Source organism: Budorcas taxicolor, chromosome 25 (assembly GCF_023091745.1).
Source record: "Budorcas taxicolor isolate Tak-1 chromosome 25, Takin1.1, whole genome shotgun sequence".
NCBI classification, from domain to species: Eukaryota; Metazoa; Chordata; class Mammalia; order Artiodactyla; family Bovidae; genus Budorcas; species Budorcas taxicolor.
Genome location: NC_068934.1, coordinates 45,434,178 through 45,447,367, shown reverse-complemented (window position 1 = coordinate 45,447,367; position 13,190 = coordinate 45,434,178). Strand labels below are relative to the sequence as shown.

At 55.8% G+C, this 13,190-nt stretch overlaps 1 protein-coding gene across 1 annotated transcript in view; it reads left to right on the top strand.

Moving 5' to 3' along the window:
* Positions 1-13,190, top strand: part of SPTBN2 (spectrin beta, non-erythrocytic 2) — a 29,968-nt gene that overhangs the window by 9,027 nt on the left and 7,751 nt on the right. Inside the window, exons 9-21 of the mRNA XM_052661834.1 lie at positions 144-261; positions 824-982; positions 1,300-1,602; positions 2,762-2,915; positions 3,135-4,005; positions 5,400-5,537; positions 6,103-6,859; positions 7,449-7,651; positions 8,210-8,300; positions 8,539-8,685; positions 10,826-11,089; positions 12,510-12,734; positions 13,029-13,118. Coding sequence (XP_052517794.1) covers positions 144-261; positions 824-982; positions 1,300-1,602; positions 2,762-2,915; positions 3,135-4,005; positions 5,400-5,537; positions 6,103-6,859; positions 7,449-7,651; positions 8,210-8,300; positions 8,539-8,685; positions 10,826-11,089; positions 12,510-12,734; positions 13,029-13,118 — 3,520 coding nt within the window. The remainder of the gene's footprint in view (positions 1-143; positions 262-823; positions 983-1,299; positions 1,603-2,761; positions 2,916-3,134; positions 4,006-5,399; positions 5,538-6,102; positions 6,860-7,448; positions 7,652-8,209; positions 8,301-8,538; positions 8,686-10,825; positions 11,090-12,509; positions 12,735-13,028; positions 13,119-13,190) is intronic.

The window sequence follows — 13,190 nt, the reverse complement described above, 5'->3', positions numbered from 1 at the left end:
GAGGATTTTGTCAGGATTTTCTGGCTTTCCCAAAAAGCTTTTACGAGAAGGAAAGCAACACAAGACACTTCATTTTGAAACATAAAGAGACCCCGGGCCCCTCAAGGGCTTTGCCTCTGACCCGACTTGGCCTCCTGCCTCAGGTTCACCGAGAAAGGGAACTTGGAAGTGCTGCTCTTCACCATCCAGAGCAAGCTGCGGGCCAACAACCAGAAGGTCTACACGCCCCGTGAGGGCCGGCTCATCTCCGACATCAACAAGGTCCACAGCCTCCCTTCCGTGTCCCGGGCAACCCACCCTCAGCCGCAGCCCCTCCTGTCCCTGCCTGAACCCTCAGCCCGGCTGCCCCACCACCACCGCATGGCAGGTGGAACTCCCATGACCTCTGCCTCCGTCTGTCTCTCTATGCAAATTCGATCCCAGTCGCTTATCCTGATCAGCATGTCCCCAGCTCTCTGGCCCTACTTTTATTTCTTTTTTTTTTTTTTTCCACAAACAACATAAGATTAACAGAAGTAACAGGGTTGACCCCGCAGTCCCACCACCACAGTCAAGTCCAGCGATTTCCACTCGTCCCCACGCCCCTCCCGTCTCTGTCCCCAGCAGACGTGTTTCTCACGTGGCTCCGTGGCACTGCCGCCACCCGGCCGGCTCCTCACACTTCCCTGCACAGGCATCTGATTGCATTCCACAGACCCACTCGACCGAGCTGCCCTGGACCCACCCTTCGCCCCCCCTCAACCCCCCTCAGCCCCGTGAGCCCTCCCCTCTCTCGCTTCCTGAGCCCTGGCCCCTCAGCGCTAACCAGGTCTCCACCTCACAGGCCTGGGAGCGGCTCGAGAAAGCCGAGCACGAGCGCGAGCTGGCCCTGCGCACAGAGCTCATCCGCCAGGAGAAGCTGGAGCAGCTGGCCGCCCGCTTCGACCGCAAGGCCGCCATGCGGGAGACCTGGCTCAGCGAGAACCAGCGCCTGGTGTCTCAGGTAGGACGCAGGGGCTCCTGGCCCGCCCAGGCAGGTCTGGAGACATAGGGAGTGAGAGAAACAGAGGTGGATAAATAGCCCTGCCACGTGGGGAGCTAATGAAACAAGAACTCCATGGCTCAGATGAGCAGACCAAGAACCCGGGAACTGGAGGCTTGAACTGGAATAGGGCTGATGAGCCAGGATGGGGTGGGACAGACGGGACGCCTAGAACCACCTCCTGGAGCTGGCGTCTTGCAATTTGCTCTGGGGGGGGGAGGGGGTGAGCAGAGCGGTGGCCCCCAGCCCTCAGACCTCCCTCCCTGCCCCTGCCCCAGGACAACTTCGGCCTGGAGCTGGCCGCTGTGGAGGCAGCAGTGCGGAAGCACGAAGCCATTGAGACGGACATCGTGGCCTACAGCGGCCGGGTGCAGGCGGTGGACGCCGTGGCCGCAGAGCTGGCCGCCGAGCACTACCATGACATCAAGCGCATCGCGGCGCGGCAGCACAACGTGGCGCGGCTCTGGGACTTCCTGCGGCAGATGGTGGCCGCCCGGCGGGAGAGGCTCCTCCTCAACCTGGAGCTGCAGAAGGTGTTCCAGGACCTGCTGTACCTCATGGACTGGATGGAAGAGATGAAGGTACCCGCGGATGCTGCAGTCGGGCCGAGACGGTCAGGACTGTGCTGGGGGGTGGCGATGAGCAGGTTCCCTCAGCTGCTCAGCCAGGTCTTTGCAGAGTGTGCACCAGTTTGGGGCCCTGTCCTCTGTTTAGATAAGCAGACTGCTCCCTGTCCTCATGGGGCTCACGTTCCAGGGGGAGGAGACTGATGATAAAACCCTTGGCCCGTCCGTAAACAACATAGCAGCTGGGCGTGAAACCTATGAGGAAACAGCAACAGGCCATGTGATGGAGTGGTCCAGGAACGCCTCCCTGAAAAATGTCTTTTAAGCTGAGAGCAGAGTGTCCCAAGGAGCCAGCACAGGGAGCTCTGAGGAAAGAATGTTCCAGGCCAAAGGAACAGAAAGGCCCTGGGCTTGCTCATGCGTGGCATGTTCCAATGAGAAAGGAGGCCCTCAGGGACTGTAAGAACAGGGGCCGGGGGCGGGGGGTACAGGGGATGAGGTCAGAGAGGAAGTAGCCAGCTCACTTAAGGCTCACAGGCCTGGTCAAGGAGTTTGGATGTTACTCAGAGTAACATGGAACACTGAAGGTGCTTAGAAGGTTTTGAAAAGGAGGAGAGACGTGATTCTGCATTTTCACATTTTTTAAAATGTCACTTTGGCTGCTATTTGAAGAAGGGCTGTGGGCAGCCAGAGTGGGAGCTGAGAGACCAGTCTGAGGCTGTTGCAGTGATCCAGGCGAGAGATGGGGACATGGATAGGCCTGGAGAGACAATCTCGCTGGGGGGCTGGGGATGGAGCCGTGACTGTAGGAGGGCGGGGATAATTCTGGGGCCGAGAAAATGAGTCAGCGCAGAGATTCCTGGAGCAGGATTTAGTAAGAAAGTCGTTCCACAGGAGGGGAGTTGAGTGCAGAGGCCAGGGTGCCAGGACAGAGCTCAGGGGGTCCCTATGTGTGTGAGTGAGGGCTGACGGACGGAAGCAGGCATGCTCACGTGGGTGCGATCAAGTGGAGCTGCCCAGAGAGTCGGGTTGTGCGGTTGATCCTTGGAAGACAGGATGAGGTGAGCACGTGTGTGTGTATGCGCGCGCGTGTGTGTGGCGGGGCAAGAGCCTCGGCTCAGAGGGAACCGTGCAGCTCTCAGATGGGCATCAACATGCCTGGCATGCCCCACAGGGCCGGCTGCAGTCCCAGGACCTGGGCAAACACCTGACGGGAGTGGAGGACCTGCTGCAGCTGCATGAGCTGGTAGAAGCCGACATTGCCGTGCAGGCCGAGAGGGTGCGGGCGGTCAGCGCCTCTGCACTGCGCTTCTGCGACCCCGGGAAAGGTGACAGCGGGGGAAGGGACTGGGAAAGAGAGGGGCTGGGAAGGAGGACAGTAAGAGCCGAGGCAGCAAGATGGGAAGAACCCGGGGCCAGGAAAGGTGATGGGTGGTTTGTGGGTGGCAGAGTGAGAAGCGTGGGGTGGTGGGGTTGGAACTGGGGGGTACACACAGGAGGCAGAGGGCTGGGCCACAGCTCTTGGCCCTCTGGTGTGACCTTTGCAGAGTACAAACCCTGTGACCCCCAGCTGGTGTCGGAGCGGGTGGCCACCCTGGAGAAGAGCTATGAGTCGCTGTGCGAACTGGCAGCGGCTCGCAGGGCCCGGCTGGAGGAGTCCCGGCGGCTCTGGCGCTTCCTCTGGGAGGTGGGCGAGGCCGAGGCCTGGGTGCGGGAACAGCAGCACCTCCTGGCCTCGGAGGAAACCGGCCGGGACCTGACCGGCGTCCTCCGCCTGCTCAACAAGCACACCGCCCTGCGGGGCGAGATGAGCGGCCGCCTGGGGCCCCTGAAGCTCACCCTGGAGCAGGGCCAGCAGTTAGTGGCCGAGGGCCACCCTGGGGCCGGTCAGGCGGCCGCCCGCACCGCCGAGCTCCAAGCCCAGTGGGAGCGGCTGGAAGCCCTGGCGGAGGAGCGGGCCCAGCGGCTCGCCCAGGCCGCCAGCCTCTACCAGTTTCAGGCGGACGCCAACGACATGGAGGCCTGGCTGGTGGATGCGCTGCGCCTGGTGTCCAGCCCTGAGCTGGGGCACGACGAGTTCTCCACACAGGCCCTGGCCCGGCAGCACCGGGCCCTGGAGGAAGAGATCCGGGGCCACCGGCCCACGCTGGACGCGCTGAGGGAGCAGGCAGCGGCCCTGCCGCCCGCGCTGAGCCGCGCGCCTGAGGTGCAGGGCCGCGTGCCCACCCTGCAGCGGCACTATGAGGAGCTGCGGGCCCGGGCGGGCGAGCGTGCCCGCGCCCTGGAGGCCGCCCTGGCGCTCTACACCATGCTCAGCGAGGCCGGGGCCTGCGGGCTCTGGGTGGAGGAGAAGGAGCAGTGGCTCAATGGGCTCGCCCTGCCCGAGCGCCTGGAGGACCTGGAGGTCGTGCAGCAGAGGTAGGTGCCCTGCCCCCTGCCCCCTGCCCCCTGCCCCTCCACCCCGCCTCCAGACTGGCCTTGTGAGCTGGGGGCCAGCGTGTGGGGTGACGTCCCGCCATAACCTGCCTGCTCCTGCTACCCCACTTTGAGTCTTAACAGGCGTCTGTTTTTGGTTTTAATGAAAAATGTTAAACATACTCAGAAATAGAAACCTTATTCAACAGACTCAGCCAGATTCAATATCATCAGCATCATGCTCTGTTAGACTGATTTTTCTTTTCAAAAGCAAATCCCCAATGGGAACGTTTCACCTCTGTACTTTCCAGGGACTAAGAAGTTTGTGATATGAGTAAATTGTTTTATCACTTATGTGCAGACTTAAAATAGCTTAGGCTTTGAAGTTATAAGCCTTTTAGACAGAGACACAGATTCATCTCTCATAAAGTAGCTTTATTTACAGAATAAGAAATCTTAAAATTTAGAAAGCATGTTTTTCTCGTAGAACCACCCACAATACCATTATCAGTTAAAACAAAATTAGGAATTCCTTGATGTCATCTACTACTCAAACTGTAGTCAGATTTTCTGGTGGTGTTTAAAATATAATGAAAGATTTTTTTTCTTGTTGTTTTCAAGATATCCCTTGCCAGGAGTCAGGAAAGTACCACCCCTGTGTCAATTCGAGCCTCTGCCTGTTTTTGTAAATAAAGCTTTATCGGAACATGGCCATACCCATTCATTTACATATCATCCCTGTGTCTGCCTTAGCATTAAAAACAGCCTGGCTGAATACATGTGAGAAAGATCAAATGGTTCACCAAATCGAAAATGTTTACTTCCTGACCCAGGGATCAAAGCTGGGTCTCTAGCATTGCAGCAGATTCCTTACCATCTGAGCCACCAGGAAAGCCCCCAAATATTTACTATCTGACCCATTTGCAGAATCTGCTCTAGGAAAATATGAAATGTTTCTGGGGAAAGAAACACTTCACATATTTATCACTTAAATTTTTTTTAGTTGTCAGTCCATCTTTTAACACATATTAGTAAGGTGGGACCCAGGTAGGCAGCTAAGGGGTAAATCCCAGGAGGAATAAGGGAGCTTGTGCTGAAGGGTAAGGTCCGCTGCTAGGGGTTAGTTTGACGTGTTGTCCGGCTGTTCCTGACCTTTAATTTTCACCACGTTTTTGAGCAGCTCTAGAGGTGACAGTTTTTCTAGTTGATTAGCAGCAGGGGGGGCTCCCACTCGCGCTAATGATCCACAGATGCTGTGAACTGTGTAGGGAAGAGACGCAGAGGCCCCTATAAATAAGTCTCATGTTGACAGAGAGGAGTTCTCTTGGGCACCGAATGGAGGTGGCCCAGTGCACCGCTGCCTCCTGCTGCTCACCTCCAGCTCTTCCACTCATCAGGTTTGAGACCCTGGAGCCCGAAATGAACGCACTTGCTGCGCGAATTACTGCCGTGAATGACATCGCAGAACAGTTGCTGAAGGCCAACCCACCAGGGAAGGACAGCATTGTCAACACCCAGAAGCAGCTCAACCACAGGTGGGGTGAGAAAGGATGCTGCTTACAGGATGGCAGCTGGAAGGGAGCTCGGTAGAGATGAGATGGAGGCTAAAGATGAGGAGAGAAAGCCATCTGGAATATGTCCAGGGGAAGGGGGCTGGTGATGAAAGAGATGGAAATGGGTTAAAAGTTGCCTGGGGCTTCCCTGGCGGCTCAGTGGTAAAGAATTCACCTGCCAATACAGGAGATGCGGGTTCGATCCCTGGGTCAGGAAGATTCCCTGGAGAAAGAAATGGCAACCCACTCCGGTATTCTTGCCTGGGAAGTCCCATGGGCTGGGGAGCCTGGCAGGCGACAGTCCATAGGGTCACAAAGAGCCAGACATGACAGCGATTAGACAGCAACACCAAAAAAAGGTCGTTTGAAGAGGCTGAGGCCTGGACTGGGGACAGACAAGGAGTTGAGGGCAGACAGGCGGGGAGCAGCCTCTGCAAACAGCAGATGGTAGCATAAATCAAGGGAGAGAGAAGCAGGAAGAGGCTGTAGAATACACCTGGACAGGGCAGGGAAGCTGAGCAACTCCAGACACCCCCTCGGCCCTCAGGTGGCAGCAGTTTCGATCCCTGGCGGACGGCAAGAAAGCAGCCCTGACGTCAGCCCTGAGCATCCAGAACTACCACTTAGAGTGCACGGAGACACAAGCTTGGATGAGAGAAAAGACCAAGGTCATTGAGTCCACCCAGGGCCTGGGTAACGACCTGGCCGGTGTGCTGGCGCTACAGCGCAAGCTGGCTGGCACCGAGCGGGACCTGGAGGCTATCGCTGCCCGGGTGGGCGAACTGACCCGAGAGGCAAATGCCCTGGCTGCTGGCCACCCCGCCCAAGCCCCTGCCATCAACGCCCGGCTTGGAGAGGTGCAGGCCGGCTGGGAGGACCTCAGGGCCACCATGCGGCGGCGAGAGGAGTCGCTGGGTGAGGCGCGGCGGCTGCAGGACTTCCTGCGCAGCTTGGATGACTTCCAGGCCTGGCTCGGCCGCACGCAGACCTCCGTGGCCTCTGAAGAAGGACCAGCCACCCTACCTGAAGCCGAGGCCCTCCTGGCCCAACACGCAGCCCTGCGGGGAGAGGTGGAACGGGCCCGGAGCGAGTACAGCCGGCTGCGGGCCGTGGGTGAGGAGGTGACCCGGGACCAGGCTGATCCCCAGTGCCTCTTCCTGCGGCAGCGACTGGAAGCACTGGGAACTGGCTGGGAGGAGCTGGGCCGCATGTGGGAGAGCCGGCAAGGCCGCCTGGCCCAGGCCCATGGCTTCCAGGGCTTCCTGCGGGATGCTCGCCAGGCTGAAGGCGTACTCAGCAGTCAGGTAAGAGTCCGGGGGGCAACGTCCCAACCAGGACGAAGTGGGAAATAGGGGTCAGGGGGATGTGAAGGAGTGATGTATGGGGAGAGAAATGGCAGCAGGTGGAATAGCTGAGCAAACAGGATGGGCAGGGGGAACATGACCAAAAGGGTGAGGGACTTCCCTGGCAGTTCAGTGGTTAAGACTCTGCACTTTTGCTGCAAGGGGCACAGGTCTGATCCTTGGTCTGGAAAGTTTCACATACCATGAGGTGTGGCCCCCCCCAAAAGAAAGGGAATGAAAAAAAAGAGAGATGTAAATGTAACTTGACCAAACTGACATAAGAAAAAATAGAAAACCTAGCTTGTCGTAACTATTAAGGAAATGTAAACAGCAGCTATAAATAAGATGGGGCAGGATTTGGAGCATTAAAGGCACTCCAGCCCAGCTCCCTTTTAACCTTCTGAGACTTCCACATAATCAGCACCATCCCTCTGTCTCTGAGCCAGAGTCTCCTGCCCCACCCCGGGCAGCATCCATGTCTCAGATGGCTGCCTTTCGGAGGTTCCTTCTGGGAAGCTGGGCAGTGAGCTCAGTGTCTCCCCTCCCACAGGAATATGTCTTGTCTCACACGGAGATGCCAGGGACCCTCCAGGCAGCTGATGCCACCATTAAAAAACTGGAAGACTTCATGAGCACCATGGATGCCAATGGTGAGCGGATCCGTGGTCTCCTGGAAGCCGGACGCCAGCTGGTATCAGAAGGCAACGTCCATGCCGAGAAGATCCAAGAGAAGGCAGACTCGGTGGAGAGGAGGTACGGTGAGGATGGTGGGCAGCTGGGGGCCCCTAAAGGGAACCAAGTGAAAACGGGATGAACACAGCACTCAGATCTACAGATGGGGGTCAGGAGCTGACCAAACCTAGAGAAGGAAGAACCAAGTGGTTGCAGAGCTTCTGGGTGGAGAAGTTCTGTCTCCCCGACACTGGGGTGAAATGAAGCCCCCGAAGGTGGCTAGACACTGGACCTCAGGATCCCTGGGTTGTCACGTGGTTCTCCTGGAAGGTATTGTCCCCATAGGAGGAGGACCGAAAGCATCTAGGTTAGATAGAACAGGGGTTCCCAACCTCCAGGATCTAATGCCTGATGATCTGAGGTGCAGCAATGCAATAAAAATAGAAATAAAGTGCTCAGGAAATGTAACGTGTTTAAATCATCCCCAAACGATCCCCCGCCCCCACCCTGGTCCGTGGAAAAAAATTGTCTTTCACAAAAACAATCCCTGGTGCCAAAAAAGGTTGGGGACTGCTGAATTAGAGGGTCGTAACCCTTTCAGAGCAAGTTCAAGGGCTCCACAAAGTCCTGTCGTTACAGACACAAGAAGAATCAAGAAGCGGTGCAGCAGCTTTTGGGCCGTCTTCGGGACAACCGAGAGCAGCAGCACTTCCTACAAGACTGTCACGAGGTGGAGCTCCCTGCCCCCATGTCACCTCTGACACTCCCTGGCCACCCCTTGCCCACAGCACTCTTGCTCTCTGAGCCTAGAATCAGGCCCCTGCAGTGTGAGCTGAGCAAGTGAACCCTTGCCTGGCTTCTCCCCGTCCCCCAGCTCCCCAACGCACCCTCGCCCCTTCTGGCCTCATGCTTCCCTCCCTCTGAAATGCTCTCTGCCCTCCTCCATCCCCGCTCGCCGCCCTGGCCAGCTGAAGCTCTGGATTGACGAGAAGATGCTGACAGCGCAGGACGTGTCCTACGATGAGGCCCGCAACCTGCACACGAAGTGGCAGAAGCACCAGGCGTTCATGGCCGAGCTGGCCGCCAACAAAGACTGGCTGGACAAGGTGGACAAGGTGAGTGAGGGGATGGCAGCAGCAAGAAGGGAGTGTCCAGGGCCTCCTCCCGTCAGCATCCCAGCCGCCGAGCAGGGGAGGGTCCCGGCTTCAGTATCGGGCTTAGAGATCATGGAGCCCTAGGAGCCAAACCTCCAAGGTCTAGAGGACAAATGTCTTAGGCCTATGGGCCAGTGACTCCAAAACTTTGAAAAAGGACAAATCAGCAGGGAGCCAGCCTGCAGCTTGGGCTTCCCAGGTGGCACTAGTAGTAAAGAATCCGCCTGCCAATGCAAGAGACATGAGAGACACAGGTTCCATCCCTGGGTCAGGAAGATCCCCTGGAGGAGGGCACAGCAACCCACTCCAGTAGTCTTGCCTGGAGAATTCCATGGACAGTGGAGCCTGGTGGCCTGTGGTCCATAGGATCACAAAGAGTCAGACACTACGCAGCCTGCAGCTTTGAGTCAACATGATATCTATTCATGGTCCAGAAGAGGATGATACTCTTCAACAGGGTCAGCAAACTTCTGTAAAAGGGGCAGGTGGTAAATATTTTAGTTTCTGCTGCAACTGCTTAACTCTGCCAGTGTCACAAAGCAGCCAAAGAGAATACATAGATGAATGAGCGCAGCTGAGTTCCAATAAAACTTTATTTATAAAGACAAGTGGTGGGCCAGATTTGGCTCTTGGGCCACAGTTTGTCAACTGTGCTTTAGAGTCTTGCTTCCCTGGCACTTGGTCTCCACACCCAGCTCTTCCTCAAGAGCTGAGCACAGGTAAAACTTAATTTCTACTCAGCGAGTATTCCTGGACAACATCCTGTGTGCTCAGCGCTCTGCTAGGTACTGCAAGGTACACAAAAAGACGCTTTCCTTCCCTCAAGGGCGTGACGGTTGGGAAGAGGAAGAGACCAGTGTGGATCTGGTTTTTTCATTTGTTTAGCAAATATTTACTTGGTGCTAGGCCTAGTGCAAGGCCTGGTGTTAGCCACTGAAGGGGAACAAAGGTGATTCCACTGCATGCTCCACCCTCAAGGAATGACGCTGGAGCCAGGATCTGAGATGTGTACATAAACTGCTAAATTCAACCTAAAGCAGAACATAAGGAATGTAATCAGAGAGAGCCCAATAAGCTAAGGAGAGAGATGTGGGAATCCTAGAAGCAGGAGCCTGCAGGGAAGTTCATGAAGGATGGGTAGAATTTGTACAGGCAGAGATGTTGGGGGAAAGATGTTTCTTGGTAGAGAAACCGGAAACCAGGGGTGTGGACATGGGACGCCTGTATGGGGGCAAGGATGCAAGTCCTTCTGGCAGGAGCACAGGATATATGAAGGGGCTATGGAGGTGAAAGTGGGCTGGGACATGAAAAACCCCGATCACCACATAAGGACTGCACAAGAGCATTGTGCTGAGGGTTGGTGAAGTCACCCAGCTGAGCTTGGCTCTGGCGCTCTTCATCCTGGCAGCATATGAAAAACAGCCTGAAGGCAGTGTCTCAGCTCTGTTTACCGAGTAACAAGGCTTCCAGCGCAAGCCACTTCCATGAGAGGTGATCCAGGGAAGCCAGTAAGGGGTGGGGAGACGAGGTGGAGAAGGGAAGGCGGTCAGCGAAGGGTTCGCTACCATGCCAGTGACCCCAGGGGGCACCTGGCGCTCAGTCCTCATGGGACACCTGGGACATCATGTGGAACAGACATAGTTATCCCAGCCAAAGCAAGCACGCCTGATATTCATCCACCAATTTCCTGTCACTGCTTGAGGGCTGCTTTGGGGGGCAGTAACTCCTTGGCACATCCAGGCCACCTGGCATGCAGACCACACCATGCCGCCCTCACCTTTCCAGAAACCAAAGTCCCCAAGCAGAAAGGATGTGCACTGTGCCACTGGGAACCACAAGCACCATGGGACACTGGAACTCACAATAAGGAGAGAGTGCAATGGCCTCTGAACCAAGACAAGGTCTGACCTTGAAGAAGGCAGGAGGGTTTACTCAGCAGCGAGGGTAGGGACGTTTAGGAAGCTTGGAGAACACCCAGGAACTTGGTGTGGTTGCCCTCACTTCAGGTCTCTGCTGTCCTTTGGATCTCTTTCTGCTATTGGCCCGTGAAGTTCAGTGGCATCTAATTCTGACACTGACCCCTTCCTTGTCGCACACCCAGGAAGGGCGGGAGCTGACTCTGGAAAAGCCAGAGCTGAAAGCTCTGGTGTGGGAGAAGCTGGAGGACCTGCACCGGCGCTGGGACGAGCTGGAGACCACCACCCAGGCCAAAGCCCGCAGCCTCTTTGATGCCAACCGAGCTGAGCTGTTTGCCCAGAGCTGCTCCGCCCTGGAGAGCTGGCTGGAGAGCCTGCAGGCCCAGCTGCACTCGGATGACTATGGCAAGGACCTCACCAGCGTCAACATCCTGCTCAAGAAGCAGCAGGTATGCCGTGGGCCTTTGGTGGGGCTGGTGAACGGCAAAAGAGGAGATGGGAGTCAGTAGCTCTTGAGATTCACGAGGCCATTCCCAGGCCTCACAGACAACATCTTAACAGGCATCTCTCAAAGCAATTTCCATGGGTCACCAGTTTTGGAATCTCTAGGAATGTGTGTCAGTCAGAGTAAAGTTGGGAGACGGACGGCACATTCTAACTTGAACAAGGAAATGTTAGGGGAAAGAACTCTTAATTAATAAAAGGTGGTTACCTCCCAATGAGGTAAAAAGAACTCCAAAGCAAGGGTCAGAAAAAAACTTTTCTGTAAATGACCAAATGATATTGGGTTGGCCAAAAAGTTTGTCCTGCTTTCTCTAAGATGTTTTGGGAAAATCCAAACAAATCAAGTATTTTGAGTTTTAAGGGTCATACAGTCTCTGTTGGATGAGATGGTTAGATGGCATCACTGACTTAGTGGACATGAACTTAAGCAAACCCCGGAGATGGTGAAGGGCAGGGAAGCCCGGCGTGCTGCAGTCCATGGGGTCGCAAAGAGTCAGACACGACTTAGTGATTAAACAACAACAACAAAAGTCTCTGTCGTAACTGTTCAACTCTGTCCTTGTAGGGTAAAAGCAGCCACAGGTGATGTGTAAAAGAAGTGTGGTGTGTGCCAATAAAACTTTATTTACAAAAACAGGCAGGGGACAGGGTTTGCTGATCCCTGCTCTGATGAATACAGGAATAGCAAATGTAGGGAAGAGCTGTGTCCCTAGGACTGGGGAGGGGGTCCCCAGGAAGGACTGAGATGCCCTCCCCCTACCCCAAGGCTGAGTTTCAGACCTTATTGGAGAAGGCACAGGCCAGCTGGATGGCATAGAAATTTGCTGGGGTATCATAAACCAGAGAGGTCTGAAGCTGGCAGGCCAAAGCTGGACGACATGGCACTGGGATGCCAGCAAAACTTGCTGTGGGGTAAGAGCCACCGGGTCGCCTATACTTCATGCTATAGGAGCTAGAAGAAAAACAGGCTGGAACCATAAATAGAAGCCCATGCCTCGCCTTTTCTTAGTGGTGTCCCTCTGGCGCCCTCTATGGACAAGTCCTAGTACTGCACCAGCTGACCAAGGAAAAATCTTTACAGGGTCAGGTTCCAAGACTCAAAATGGGCAAAGGTGTACTTGAAACTGAGATGGATTGGAGAAGACCAAGAGACCATAAGTTGATTACTGGCACAGATATCACACCCCCTGGATTCTTAGATATATTGAAGTTTGAGATCCATTGATGTAGGCCAGGAAGAGATACTCTCCCTAGATTGAGCTGTATCGATAAGAATTCATGATCAGCTTGATATAGACTAGTGTCTCCGCTGACTTTGAAGGTGGAAGCACGGTGCTAACATCTGCTTCCTCTTCCGGTCGGCAGATGCTGGAAAGGGAGATGGCTGTGCGAGAGAAGGAGGTGGAGGCGATCCAGGCGCAGGCAAAAGCGCTGGCCCAGGAAGACCAGGGTGCGGGGGAGGTGGAGAGGACCTCGAGGGCAGTGGAGGAGAAGTTCAGGGCCCTGTGCCAGCCCATGGAGGAGCGCTGCCGGCGCCTGCAGGCCTCCCGCGAGCAGCACCAGTTCCACCGGGACGTGGAGGATGAGATCGTGAGTCTCCGGGACCTGGGACCGGGTTAGAGTCTCCATTGGGGTAAACGGCCCCCTACCTTTGGCTTTCTGTCTCCTTGCTGGGTGCTGGGGGTGAGTGCCAGCAGCGCTCTGTTGTTTCTTCCCTTGGGCATTGGAAGTCAACCCTCTAGCAACACCCAGGGATACCCTCTAGGCCCCTTCCCCCAGAACCAGAGCCCTGGAAAACCTTCCACCGGGAACCCCTTCCCAGCCAACCCCTGGCTCTTACTTTGCCCTCCGGACCTCCACGGACCCCTCCTCTTTCTCATCCAGTTGTGGGTGACGGAGCGGCTACCCATGGCTAGCTCCATGGAACACGGCAAGGACCTGCCCAGTGTCCAGCTCCTCATGAAGAAGAACCAGGTGAGGCAGAGCCTAAAGGCAAAAGAAGGGGTCCCAAGAGCCTCCTCAGACTTGAATGTTTGTTTGTTTGGC